General features: G+C 50.2%; 1 protein-coding gene across 1 annotated transcript in view; it reads left to right on the top strand.

Moving 5' to 3' along the window:
* LOC147605572 (ankyrin repeat protein) overlaps positions 1-10,817 on the top strand; it is a 40,176-nt gene extending 29,359 nt beyond the window's left edge. The window contains exons 3-6 of the mRNA XM_086793468.1: positions 9,732-9,780; positions 9,902-10,009; positions 10,105-10,192; positions 10,310-10,817. Coding sequence (XP_086649594.1) covers positions 9,732-9,780; positions 9,902-10,009; positions 10,105-10,192; positions 10,310-10,535 — 471 coding nt within the window. The 3' untranslated portion in view covers positions 10,536-10,817. The remainder of the gene's footprint in view (positions 1-9,731; positions 9,781-9,901; positions 10,010-10,104; positions 10,193-10,309) is intronic.
* Positions 10,818-13,563: the final 2,746 nt, after the last annotated feature.

Here is a 13,563-nt window from a genome sequence, read left to right as displayed (position 1 = left end):
ACACAGACAGGCTTACGGATTGGCAATTGCAACCCTCTACTACATGCACTCATCCTGTTCCTCTTCCCGCCTTAACCTCCATCAAAGCTTACAGGCTTCTTCAGCCTGCTCCATGGATTCAGCAACATGCTAATTCTTTGTGGCATATAAGGAAGCCCCTCTCATGGTGGCGGAAGAATCTCGAGATGTTATGGAAGTGTAAAATGCCATTGAAACAAAGACTTTTTCTTTGGAGATGTATGACAGGCACATTGTCAGTGGGGGTCACACTTGCTAAACGTCGCATTGCACCATCCACATGCTTAAGATGTCAGGCTCCTTCAGAGACTGTTCTTCATTTGCTTTGGCACTGCCCGTGTTCTAGGATCCTCCTCAGGAGAATTTCAGATTATCTTCGGCTCCGTTTCCCGAGTCACAGATTTGGGAAACATTTCTGGCTCTTTGGCAGATTTACGAGGTCTTTGTCTCAATACTCACTATTTCTCTCTTGGGTGAGATATTGGGCTCTTTGGACAATCTGGAGTGAGCATAATTTGGCATACTTGGGTCGGCAGATTCACAAGACATATGAATCTTTTCGAGCCTCATTGCGGCAATCCTTATATGATGCCTGCCATGAGGGTGATATGGATGCTTGCATAGAGCTTTTCTTTTTATGTTTATGATCTTTGGGATACTCTCCATTTCGGAGACCTCCCATCATGTAAATTTATGAGCATATAAATATACTACACTGGATATTACCAAAAAAAAAAAGTGTGTGTGTGTGTGTGGTGCGTATGTGACAGCATATACAGAGTTCTACACCCACTATTGGGCACTGATGACGCTAGTGGGGATGTCGTAGTATCTAGTCCATACTTGCATAATGGAGTTGATAGTTATATAGTCTTGTGGGTTGACTACCATGAGTATATAACATGCACTTTCCTAAAGGTGAATTTGGGCATGTTCTTGGATTCATCTAGGTATATAATTCAGCCGTATTAGTGGACATGCAGATTTCACATTGTGAAGTTTTCGTCCGAGTTGCGGCCAGTTAATATTGTGCTAATTCTTTCTATCTTTAGTGGTGCATTTGCCCTATCAACTACTTATTTGCTGGACTAATTCTTTCTATTTGCTACCTAGTGGTAGGCTTCATTATGGCTGACTCCTGAGTCTGCCCTGCATCTCCGGAGGTTTAACAGAAACTCAGTACGAAGGGCTTTGTGTGAATATATGCTCTTATGTGTGTGTGAGAGCATATCTTGATACAGAGTTCTACACCCACTATTGGGCACTGATGGCGTTAGTGGGGATGTCGTAGTATCTAGTCCATACTATGCATAATGGAGTTGATAGTTATATAGTCTTGTGGGTTGACTACCAGGAGTATATAACATGCACGTTCCTAAAAGGTGAATTTGGACATGTTCCTGGATTCATCTAGGTATATATATATATACAACGAACGAAGGAGCAATTCCAGCCGTACTTGCTGGCTGAATCAACCGCTACCCTCTAGAGAAGTTGATTCCGTAACTGCTGAATATCAGCCTGGAAATCAACCCCGAGTTTTGCCATCTCAAAGTAAGTTTTCTCTACCACCTTGACCTCTTTGGGCGCTAAAACTCCACATGGTCCACCTTGTTCCTAGATTCATCTAGGCATATATATATATACAGTGAACAAAGGAGCAATTCCAGCCGTACTTGCTGGCTGAATCAACCGCTGCCCTCTGGAGAAGTAACATCTGATTCTTTTTTTTTTCGAGAAAAGATCCTTTCATTAGTTATGTAAAAAACGCCCGAAGGGCTACAAAAGAGATCTCTCCTGCTCCTAACAGAGAGAAGAGCAGTGAATACGTCATGGCAGCCCGGGAGACTCTCCCTAGGTGCTGCAAAATACAAGCATCAGTCTAAAGGACTGAGCGGCTAAATCATACAATGGGGGGGGGAAAGAGCCAAACAGGTGGCCTGTAGTGCCAACGGGGGGATCCCGTGTGTAGGGTGTAGAACGGGCCGCAGCGCCAAGTGGTATGAAAGGCCTGGCGCCGTAAGATCGCCTCATCCGAGTCTCCCCGGATGCGGTCGTACTGTCCTCGTAGGGTGTGGATCAACTCCTGCCAAATCCCCCGAACAGTCTCTGCTGGTGGCTCTAATCTCCCCTCAAAGGCCGTAAAGCACCGGGCCCTCCAGGTGAACCAGATGGTGAGGCTGCTGAGGAGCTCCCATCGTAAATCCCTCTCCTGTGTCCAGCTGGCGGACGAGAAATCCGGTGCCGGAACCAGGCGAGGCTGGCCCCTAATAAATCTGATGGCCTGACTGCCCTGCTCCATCTCATAGCCCATAGCAGGCCCTGACGAAGTCGACCAAGCAGCGGCACCCCACGTAAACATACCCTCTGGAGAGAGGGGGGCCAGAATACGCAGCATCCGCAGCCAAATCTGCTGTGCCTGAGGGCAGTCCCAAAGGCAGTGTCTCTGTGTCTCCATAGGGTGGCCGCATCGGACGCAGGCCGCCGGAAGACCGCTGTAAACAAGCCAAGTGCCAACTGCTGAGCCCCTGTGGGCGACCAGCCACTGAAAAACCGAGATCCTGCGGGCCTGTCGACTAGCCCAGAGCCGAGCCCAGAAATCCTCCAGGAACTCCTGTGATAGTCCCTGCAATCGCCAATGCCCCGCTGCCGCCGCTGGAGAAACCGTCCTCCTCGCCGTCAAAATATGCCGTCCCAGCCGAACAGTATACTGGAAAAATGTGATCTCTGTTCCTCAGTGCTAGCTCTGACAGCAATCAGGATCTCCAACTGCGTAAAGGCTCCCATCCACCGTGGGGCCACAGGCTCGAGAGGTGTGAACCACTCCTCTGAAAGTGCCTCCTGAATATCATCCCTCATAATCAACCCCCCTCTGAAGTGACTCAGCCTCTCCACCTGGGTCTCCTCTGGTAGACTGCAGAAAGCCTGCCAGTCTCCAAAACTACGAGCTGGGCCTGCCGCTAAAGGTCCCCAGGCTAGACGAGGCCGAGAACCCAGCATATGACCCTGCTCTGTACGAACCGCTGGGCTCCAGATGAGCGGCTGCCTGGCCCGCTCCTCAACACAAGAAGGAGGCCGCTGAGAGAGCCCCGGTCTCAGCAGCTCCCAAGCTCTCAGGATACTCAAAGCAAATCTGTCCTCCCATCCTCTACTGAGGCCTGTCCTCCTCATCTCTATGAAGATCCAGCGAATCTCTGGTGCCCAAGTACCCCCTGCAGGAGGCGCCCGGGCCTGCAGTCGCTGCAAGAGGAGCTCTTTCCAAGGCTCCGCGCCTGGAAGCAACCCTTGAACAATAAGCTTCCCCAATAAGGCTCTACTCTGATCGACTGGATCTATAATGCCCAAACCGCCCTGAGCCAGCGGAAGTGTAATAACTGCCCATGCAACCTTTGCCCGAGCTGGCTGACCGTCCCGCCCAGACCACAGAAAGTTCCTGATCAGCCTCTGTACCTGGCTGATGCAAGAGCTCGAGAAAATCCAGCAAGACGTAATGTACCACATAGTCGCTAACAGCACCTGATTTGCCACCACCACCCTCCCAGCCAAGGATAGTCGAGCTGTACTCCAATACAATAGCTTCTTCCGAATGCTCAGAAGAAGCGGGGCAATCTGCTGCTCTGGTGACAAATCGAGGCCAATCTGGCATCCCAAATACCGCACTGCTGTGCCGGGAGGAATCCATCTAAAACCGGGGTCCGGACTCCATGCCGGAGTGGGAGCACTACTGATCCAAAAGGCCACTGTCTTGCGCCAATTGATCAATGCTCCCGAAGCTGCACTAAAAACCTGGAGCGGCTGCTCAGCCCGAATAAGATTGGCCTCTTGGCCATGCAAAAATAAGCCCGTGTCGTCTGCAAACTCAGCATCAAGCAAATCCTCCCCTCGGACTGGGAGCTGAAGTCCTCTCAAACCAACCTCCTCTGCCGTCAAATACATACTCATAGCCTCCGCAAAGAAGAGAAAAAGGAAAGGGGCGAGGGGACACCCCTGACGGACTGATCTGGTCAGCTCAAAACTCGGCCCCCGACCTCCTGCAATCAGCACCTGGCTGCGAGCTGTGGAATACAAAGCTGCCACCCCTCTGATCCATCCTGGCTCAAAGCCCAGGCGTAGCATAGTGCCCTCTAAGAATCCCCAATCAACTCTATCGTATGCCTTCTCAAAATCGAGAAGCATCACGACCAAGTCCTCGCCAAGAAACCTAGCTCGGGCCGTCGCCTCCCAGAAAGTAAAGATGTTGTCAAGGATACTGCGCTCCTTGACAAATGAGTAGCATGAATCAACTCCCCCAGGAAGGGCTGGATCCTCAGACTCAAGGCCTTTGCCAAGACCTTGTAGACAGTATTGAGGATCGTAATAGGCCTCCAATGCCGAATATCATCTGATACTCCCTCGCCCTTGGGGATAAGATAGATCAAGCCCTCTGAAAAGCTCTGCGGCATCACCCCAGTGTCCAAAACATGCTGAAAGCCCCTGCGGAGGCCTGGCCCCAAAAGGTCCCAATAGCGCATAAAAAAGGCCGGCGTCAGTCCGTCCTCCCCTGGGCAACTATGTCGCGGTAGGACCCTCAAGGCCTCGGCAAGCTCAATCTCTGACAGAGGCGCACCTAGAACTGTGCGCATATGGTCTGTGACCCTCCTCTGCACATGGGCCCACACAGTCTGTCTGCATACATCTCGATCCTCAGTGGCTGGCTCCGCTGAAAGCAAGTCACTATAAAAAGCAGTGGCAATGGCTCTGATCTCCCCGAGCTCAGTAGCTATCGATCCATCCGGTCTACCAAGCTGGCGAACCCCTGCTCGCGCATGACGGGGTCCAGTGATCTCAAAAAACTCCCCAGTCACTCTATCACCAAGCTGCGTCCACTGAGAGGCCTGACGACGATAGTAAAACTCATGTCTCTGCTCCTCTGCCTCTCTAACCTCCTGGCGTGCCTGGCTCAGCTGGGACGCCACCCACTCACATGCTGGCTGCTGCTCCTGAAGGCGCTGTAGCGAAGCAAGGCTGCGTCTCAGCCGTTGCTCCCGCTCGCGAATCTCTCCCAGTCGTGTCAAAGCTGCAGCGTGCAGAAAAGAGCTAAGATCAATGAGTCCCTGGGCACACTGGCCCGCTGCATCCTGGTCAGAGCACTGACTATCATGCCAGATCCTCTCAATGTCCTCAGCGAGACTGGGGTCTGCAAGTACCCGCTCTGGGATCCTCAACTGCAAGCTGGGCTCCCGTGTCCCCTCCTCCAAAGTCAATATAACTGGCGCATGATCTGAAAATGAGGTGCCAGCAAGAATGCCGACGGAGCCCCCTCACTCCCCCAACCAATCGCCCACATAAAAGCGATCAATCCGAGATAGATTAGTCCCTCCCTGCCGGCGATCCGACCGAGAGAAACTAAGACTGTCCTGAGACCGGGAGAAAGCCCCATGCTGCCATGCATCAGTGATCCTCAGTGACATGCAAAACCGGTCCCAAGCTGCAAGCTCCGTGCCGTGCACTGTAACATGACTGCCTCCCACCCTATCTGCCGGGTCCTCAAGCATGTTGAAGTCTCCCCCAACACACCAATGTGCAGCCTCTGGCAATGCATCTGTAACCTGAGTCCAGAACTCTGCTCTGGCACTAGCATGATTGGGCGCATAGATGTTGAGCACACCCAATAGCTCATCATGCATCCTCAGAATGACATACTGTGCTCTACCAGGCACAATGATCCCTCGATCCACAATGGCCTGCCGCCATGCATCTGCAATAACCATGCATACTCCTCCCTGTCCACCCAAAGGACCAAACCCTGCAGACCAGAAAGTGTCCCATCTACCAGGCATCACCGAACCATATCTCCGGATCCTGCTCTCACCCAAGTGGTGCTCCTGCATCATCAGAATGTCAATGCTGCCACCAACCAGGCATCTCTGTAGCTCCTGCCTCAAGCAGCCTCGATAGCGTATAAAGTGTGCTCCGCCAAGGCCCTGTACATTCCATGAGATGATCCTCATGGATGTCCTACTGAGGTGGATGCTGTCTCAGCCGTGCGGCGAGCCTTCGCAAGCGGCTTGGATGGAGAGTAGTCCCCATCCGAACGGCTGCGAGTCTGCCCACCCGGTGTACTGCAAGAATCCCGGATCAGGCGCCAGTGGCTGTGACCCATGGCGACTGCCTCCTGCTCTGACATAGTAACCTCGTGTATACTCACATATCCTGGGTCGCGTGCCAAATCTGCAACTATGCGCACGACCAAATGCCGAATCCCGGATGTATCCACACTCCCGGGATCCAAGAAAAAATGAGCCAACTCCCAAAGTCGGCCTATCACATCTGTAACCTCCAAATCGCTCATGTGATGCGAAAACTCAACTGCCTGAGTCTTCAACGTGCTGAGAGCGAGCTCTAGAGTCCACTCCCGGTCACAAGGTCCACATAGAGGGAACGAGAAGGCCACCGCTGAGTCTAGTGCCTCCTCCCCGCGGGCCGGAGGTATCACTACATGCACTCGGATGGGTGCTGGCTCATGAGGGCCCTCTGCTCCAAAAAGCCGTGTAAAGGTATAATCAAACGCCTCCGAGCGCTGTCGAATGCCGAGGCGACTCAGCCGACTGCGGATAGATGAAATCCGTGAGGCCCTAATCGGCATGGGTCTCCTCTGTGATGCTCGAGCGAGGTCTGTGCTCAGCGCTCTCCGGACTGCAGGTGAGCGCCAGGGAACTGCCAGGGTCTCCCGGGAAGGTGAGGCGGGCGGAGGGGGAGGGGGGGGAGGCGAGGGAGGTGGAGAGGGAGCCGCTGCCGAAACCGGAGCGGGGGCGGGCGGAGGCGAAGGTGGAAGCGAGGCGGTGGGAGGGGACGGGGGTGGGGGAGGTGAAGGAGGGGGAGCTGGCATCTCCTGGTCCTCGGTCGCTGCAGGGGTCTCCTCCTGAAGGGGAGCAAAGCTGTTCCTCACTGGAACCCAGTGAGACTGAGACTGTGGCTGCTGATGCAGCGGTCTCTGTGCGTGCTGCTGTGGCTGTCTCCCTCGGCGGCGCCCCTGTCCAGGCTGCCACTCCGAGGTCTCTGTGGCCTGAGCAGGTGTCCCTGAGGCAGCCTGCCGAGCCGAATCTGTGGGCGGGCCATCAGTAGCCTGCTGCTGTGGTGCGGGTCGAGGTCTCCTGCGAGGGCAGGCCTTGGCCAAATGACCGACCTGCCTACAAATGAAGCACTGGTTCGGGAGCCCTGAAAACTCCACTCTCTGATCTATCCACCCCCCCCCTATCCTAGGTAGCTGAATGACCTTAGGAAGGGAGGAGATGTCAGACACCAACACTCTGACCGAAGGTAGCCCAGCTGCTCTGGCCACCACTGAAGCAGCTGAGGGGCCCGTCTCTAGTACCGAGCCCACCAATGCTCCGAGCCTGGAGAGGAGCGGAAGATACTCCCGGCGGAGACCAGGGAAACAGACTGTAATATGGAAGAGGCGCTCTCCCTGCTCCGCCGCTGCTGGGTCAAATCCATGCTGCCAAGGTCTGAAGAAAGCCCGAGCACCCCTGATGTCCAGAGGACTCATGGCAAGGACCTTGGCAACGCTCTGGGCGGCCTCGAATTCGATCTGATAATGGCCCCGGCCCAGGAGCTGTACATCTAGGATCTTGCCCACATCTGCAAGAAGGCGAGCCCGAAGAAGATCCTTGATCTCCCCTCTGCTGGGGCGAGTGCCGACTATACGGCAGATGGTGGAATGAGCCTGGAGGCGTTCCACCTCTACGGTGAGGCTCGCTTCCTCTTCCGGCGAAAGAGAAAGCCTGATGGGGATGTCCTCGGGGGCGGGCGAGGGGGCTGCGGATGAGTCCCTCTGAGGCGAGGCGGGAGGAGTCTCCATCAGAGTCTGAAGCTCAGGCGAAGGCGAGGCGAATGCGGGAAACCTGCAAGAAACGGGCTGCACACGAAGAGGCGGGAGACCGGAAGAAAAAGAAGAAAAACAAGAACCCCCTGGGGGTGAGAAACAGCACGAACGAGGAGGGAGGGGGGAAAAAAGAAAGAGAAGCCTTGAGGGGGGGGGGGGGCGGCAATGAAAAAAGGCGAAAGGGAGGGGAGGCGAGGCGATGCTGAGGGGAGGCGGGTGCGAACAGGCGGAGAGGGGGGGAGGCGGCGAACAGGCGAAGAGGGGGCGGCTAGGAGGGGGGGACGAAATGGCGAAGAGGGGGGAGGCGAAGCAGCGAGGCAGGAGGGAGGGGGGGGCGCAGCGGCGAGAAGAAGGCAGGCGGGGGATTGGAGGGGCGAATAGGCGGAGAGGAGGGAGGGTGAACAGGCGAGAGAGAGAGGGGGGACAGGCGGGCGCGTGCAGAGCAGGGTGGAGGCGGGGCTTCAGCGAGCTCGACAACAAGAGCTTCGCGGGCCACAATCCCAGGTTCTTGTGTCTTCTAGTAACATCTGATTCTGTAACTGCTGAATATCAGCTTGTGAATCAGCCCGGAGTTTTACCATCTCAAAGTAAGTTTTCTCTACCACCTTGCGCCTCTTTGGGCGCTAAAACTCCACGTGGTCCACCTTGGGTTGAGGATCCTCTTCGCGATTCGATAGGGTGTTATCAAACTAGAGATCTTCTGCCATGGGTGAAGTGAAGGAAGTAAAGCAATTGCTGCTGGGATTCTGATGAGATGGACCTTAATTTGGCTGATAGGAGAAGGGGTTGGTCTTTGCACTCTCGGTCCTTGACTTCCCTGTCCCCTTGACATGGTAGGAGTTGGGCACACTCCGGTTAGCTAGTTGGTTGGATTTGTGCACTCCGAAAGGTTTTTTGCATTTAATTTTGGAGAGTTTTTGGCAATATTTATTAATTAAAAAAAAGAAAATGGCTTCGAGCAAGGGTAGCATACGTGTCTCAGGCAGTTTGGGGGGTATTTCTGGAGTATTATAACCTGTTTCCAGCCTTACACAAGCCGAGCTTGTCCACATGCAGCAAGTTGTCCTTGCACGCTAGACAGAGGCTATTCATCCTCCGTTCACGTTACGACTTGGCGTGCAGGAGCTGAGTGGTGTAGGAGGCACGTCCTTGACCTTGTCCTTGTTCGTAGACGACCACACGATTCCGTCCCGCTGAGATCGAACACAACCCACTGATAGTCGACCAATCCGAAGAGACTGGCAATACATTGTTGGACCCAGGCACAGATGACGACCTCTTGAATGAGGATGAGTTCAGGATGTGGATCCCAATGCTCGATATGAGGCCGACGTCTCGGACTAGGAAGTCTCATGCGAGTCCATTTTGCAGCTTTTTGCCCCAACCTTAGAACAAAATCAAAATGAAATTTTGACCATCCTTAGGAGTTTGCACCACCGTTAGACTCATGACCGGCCACTCCTATTTCTAGTGTTGCGTCTCCTATGCTCGTGCAGAGAAGAGTGCAATTTACTTCTTCTCAGCAGGAAGTTAGGACTTCCATAGGGCGGCAGTGCAGTCTTATCAAACGGTCCCCTTCTTGTGTATGCAAGAGACCAAGAAGCCTCATTGATGTGAGCTTCCTACAGGATGTCTGTAGAAGACCGGTGGGACCATGGTTCTGAAATACAGTCTCAGACAACAGGAAGAAATCTTTAATGAAAAAAATGAAGTCAATATAGTTTGGAGTTAAATGGATTCTTATCTTGAAGTTGATCTAATTTGGTGATATTTTTTTTAGATTACTTTTTCTGAGAACTTGCCCTGACAGGGACCATGGCGTGGCACCTGGGGGGGTTATTGACAACAGATGCAGGAAGTAGCTGGGGAACGTGGTGGTTACCTTCATGGTCGCGGGGGTATCACTTGCTTTTCCTTTGTTCTCAAATTTTGCCAGTTTTTGAAGATTTTCAAGGCTCTCTTGTCAACATTCAAATTTGTTCTTATGAAATCATGTATTGGTATGGGAGGTGCATACAGCTCTTGACAGTGATGATCTGCTCTACTTGAAAGAGCAAATGGAGGCAGAAGAAGATGCAGAGCGCCTTCGACGCCGCACTGAGAAGAGGGCTTTTGCAGCCTTTCGAATATCCAGAGTTTCTGTTTATGTTGATTTGTGTGGTTTAAACGTGACTAATCCTGTTTATGGTGCCTTTGATTATCCTTGACATAACCTCTCCACAGGGCAGCGAGTTTAGCGGATGCATCAGCATCAGCATCATCTGCTCCCCTACCCCTCAGGGTAGAACCAAAGCCTCGTAGTGGGATAAGGTATGCTTTGCATGGACCAAATGGTTTTTTGACTTAATTTTAAGAGAACAGCCATGATTGTGTCAGCTCTGGGGAAGGAAATACAATTCTCATCATGCTACGGTGCATGGATTTTAGACAGCAAGTGTTGCTGAAGAATATTATGCCTAAGCGTAAGAGTGAAACTGGACCAAATAGCGAAACGGGAGGCCGGAAGAGCTACAGCTCAGGTTCTGACGACAATTCAGCAACTAGACATCAAGAGGAGACTACTTCGGATAAAGGACCAAGACAGACAGAGCAAGGTCAAAGTGGAAGCTTGCTGGGATTGACTTACGAGAGCTCGGAGGATGAAAGAGATTAGCAAGGGGACCTGAGGGTACATGCTCAATGAGGCAAGTTTCAGATGCAATGTACTTTCTCCTCTTCATATCTGAGAACAAATGCCTTGAAATGCTGGCCTTTTGATTGTATAAAGTTTTGTGCTTTTGGAAGTCCGGAATGGTTTTCTTCTACATACAAACGGGATAAAATGTAACATACAAGTGGATTGCATGCTCTAGGTATTGCAGTGCTCTGAAAATTGTAAACCTAGCTTGGGGAAGACATTTTTTTGATAAAATGCATTAATGAAGCTTATGGTGTGTATACTTCCACGGTTCCATCATGCTGAAATGTAATAGCAAACCCAACATGTGGTGAATTTCTATCAGTGCAGGAATGAAGCTTAGGATGGATATAATGATGGACCTAAAACCTCCCATGATAGTATTCGGGTGCGTCCACTTGGAGAGGTTTTCTATTGCAAGTACATGGCTACCAATCAGAGAAAGGGAGAATGTTGCTGTCACAGTGATAAAAACTAGGTGTCTTAAGGCCCGGCCACAGACAGACAGACAGAAAGGTTGCCTAAGGTTTCCTCGCTGGAAATAATTGAGCTAATAAGAGTTGATTTTCAGTAAGCAGTGGTAAAAAATCTAGGCTTAAACATTGTGACTTGCAAAACATGGAAGAGCCCTTAATGTTGCTTGCTTTGATCATGTTCTAGCACTCACTGGTGTTGAGCTTCCCACCACGAACTCCATTTTATTGCTCAATTGAACAGTGGCCCTTTTTTGTTGCTGTTCTATGGTATAGATATAAGCGTGTGCATGGGACTCAAAATTCTCCTTGCATCTCAGTCTCTTCCTGTAGATCAAGGCATGTTGCTGTGAAAAGCTGGCATGCTACTAGCGGGCTTCCATGTTTTCAATGTAGTAGAGCTAGGGGAGGGCTGTGGGGGGGGGGGGGGGGGGGGGGGTGGAAGGAAAAAGGGGAGGCGCAGTTCAAGTGGAATATTTAGATTCATTTGCATTTTAACCAGCCATTGTCATTTGGGTAGGTTTGTGTATGATGCATTTGCAATGCCCCTTTTTTTTGCCTCAACTGCCCTATTACATAAACGAGTAGGTGAGAACACAATGTGAAAGGGAAAAAAACAGGGTCTCGAGTGGTTGAGGTTTAACACTTCGTAGCAAACGCCATCAAGGCATTTACAAATATCCTCTTCAATCAAGCAGTATAGTTACCCCTTTCATATTTTGCATGTGTAGGTGTCGGCCGGACTGCTTGTCTCTCAATCTTCCATCAAATCATTTAGAAATCGCCTATGTTAAGCAGTATGTGGCCTCCCTTACGTCCTTTGCATGCTGTTTAGGCTCCTGTCTGATGAGCGTAGAACAGCTATTTCTAGTGTAAGAAATCAAGCCACTTCTGATTCCAAAGGTGGTGGATCATGGCTGTAAATTGATGATAGTTCACCACTTAGAGACGAGGCCTTGTATAGGCAGCCGAGTACCAAGGCTCGTCTTGTTTGAATGTTGCCTTTTCAGAGTGTGTTGTGTAGGTTCTCTAACAAGCTGCAAGTAAACCATTGGAAGGCAGAATTGTATGTGCTCAGAATGTATTGAAGAAGCACTAAAATATGTCAATCGCCTATACTTCAAGACCCTTCAAGGGTATTGTGAGTTGGAGTGAACTAGTGGTTTAGACACAAGGACATGATATTACTTTCCACTCAATTGGTCGATTGAATAGTAAGGAGTAGCCCATGTTGACATTATTATCATCAAAAGTGGAGTAGAAAGGTACATATTTTTCATCATGCAATTTATCATGACTAACATTCATTCTACAAGACATGAAAAAAGTGTAAAAAGCAACCTTAATGGTACAGGATTACATTGATATCTTTAGACACAACAATAGGGATGATAGCTTCATTGGTTTGGCATATGCTTTTGGGTGTTTATTAAGGGGGGGTGTGTTAGGAGTTAATAGTGCACTATCTTTGTTTATTTTTATGTCTCAAGTCACTCATGTTGTAAAGCCTTGGCTATTATTTAGTAGGTGCCATGTTTGGGAAAGCAATTGCTTCACATTCCAGATTTTGATAGTAGCGTAGATGCAATGTGAGGAAAAGGATAAGTTGGAGATAGTCATATGGGTCAATTTGGCCTTTTGAGAGAGGGCAAATGTATTGCCCAGACCACTTCAAGGCTATATAAGGACCTCATGTTCACTCTTCTATTTCTTGAAGTAGTCTTTAGCCTCTGTCATTTCTCTTGTATGGAGTCTAATCTCTCATGTTAGAAGCGTATAGCTAATGGGATGCACCTTCTTTTGTAAGCAATTCACTAGTAGTCAAGTTTTATTTTTCTCTTTCTTATGTAAGATCTACATCAATCTTGTGAAATGTCCTGCTTTTTGTGTTTCCTTTTATAAGTCGAGAGCTTACCTTAGCCTTACCGAAGCATGTGTTGTTGGGTCTTGCCTTTAAGCTGCAAATACAACTTCTTGATGTGGGTGCGTTAGCTTGTTTGTCACATCCTCACTCCATTGTTGCACCGGAATGCTCTTGCTCGATGGGGTGGAGGGAGCGCTCATGGAGGCAAATGGAGATGGTTCTTCGTGATAATTCTCTTCTACAAAAGGCGAGGAAAGAAACAGTTAATGGAAGAGAGAAACCTACAAGCAAACCTATTCAAGCAAGTATCCATCTAGCATGCATGAATTCAATAGCATATAAGCAAGCAAGAGTAGAGTCCACAAAGATTCTATTGCAAGGGAATGATTGCATATTGCTTATTGTCAAAATGACTTATATACAAGTGACTAGTTTTCACACTAGGACGGCTAAAGTTTAAAATGGTCCGGCTTCTATTACTAGTCTTAAGCAAGTATATACGCGAAGTCCTGACTTTCCTTATCTTACATTATGTACAAGATAAGCCTTTTTATATGTTCCAGTGTCATCTTACAAAAGATAAATGCTTGTTCGAGCGGGTAAGATGGCAAAGCATCTTATGATATATAGGGTGGGTGAAACCATGTTAATCTATGGAGAAGTTAAC

This window comes from Cibotium barometz, chromosome 59 (assembly GCF_041138505.1).
Source record: "Cibotium barometz isolate CiBa-2024 chromosome 59, ASM4113850v1, whole genome shotgun sequence".
NCBI classification, from domain to species: Eukaryota; Viridiplantae; Streptophyta; class Polypodiopsida; order Cyatheales; family Cibotiaceae; genus Cibotium; species Cibotium barometz.
This window is presented reverse-complemented; position numbering and strand designations above follow the sequence as displayed.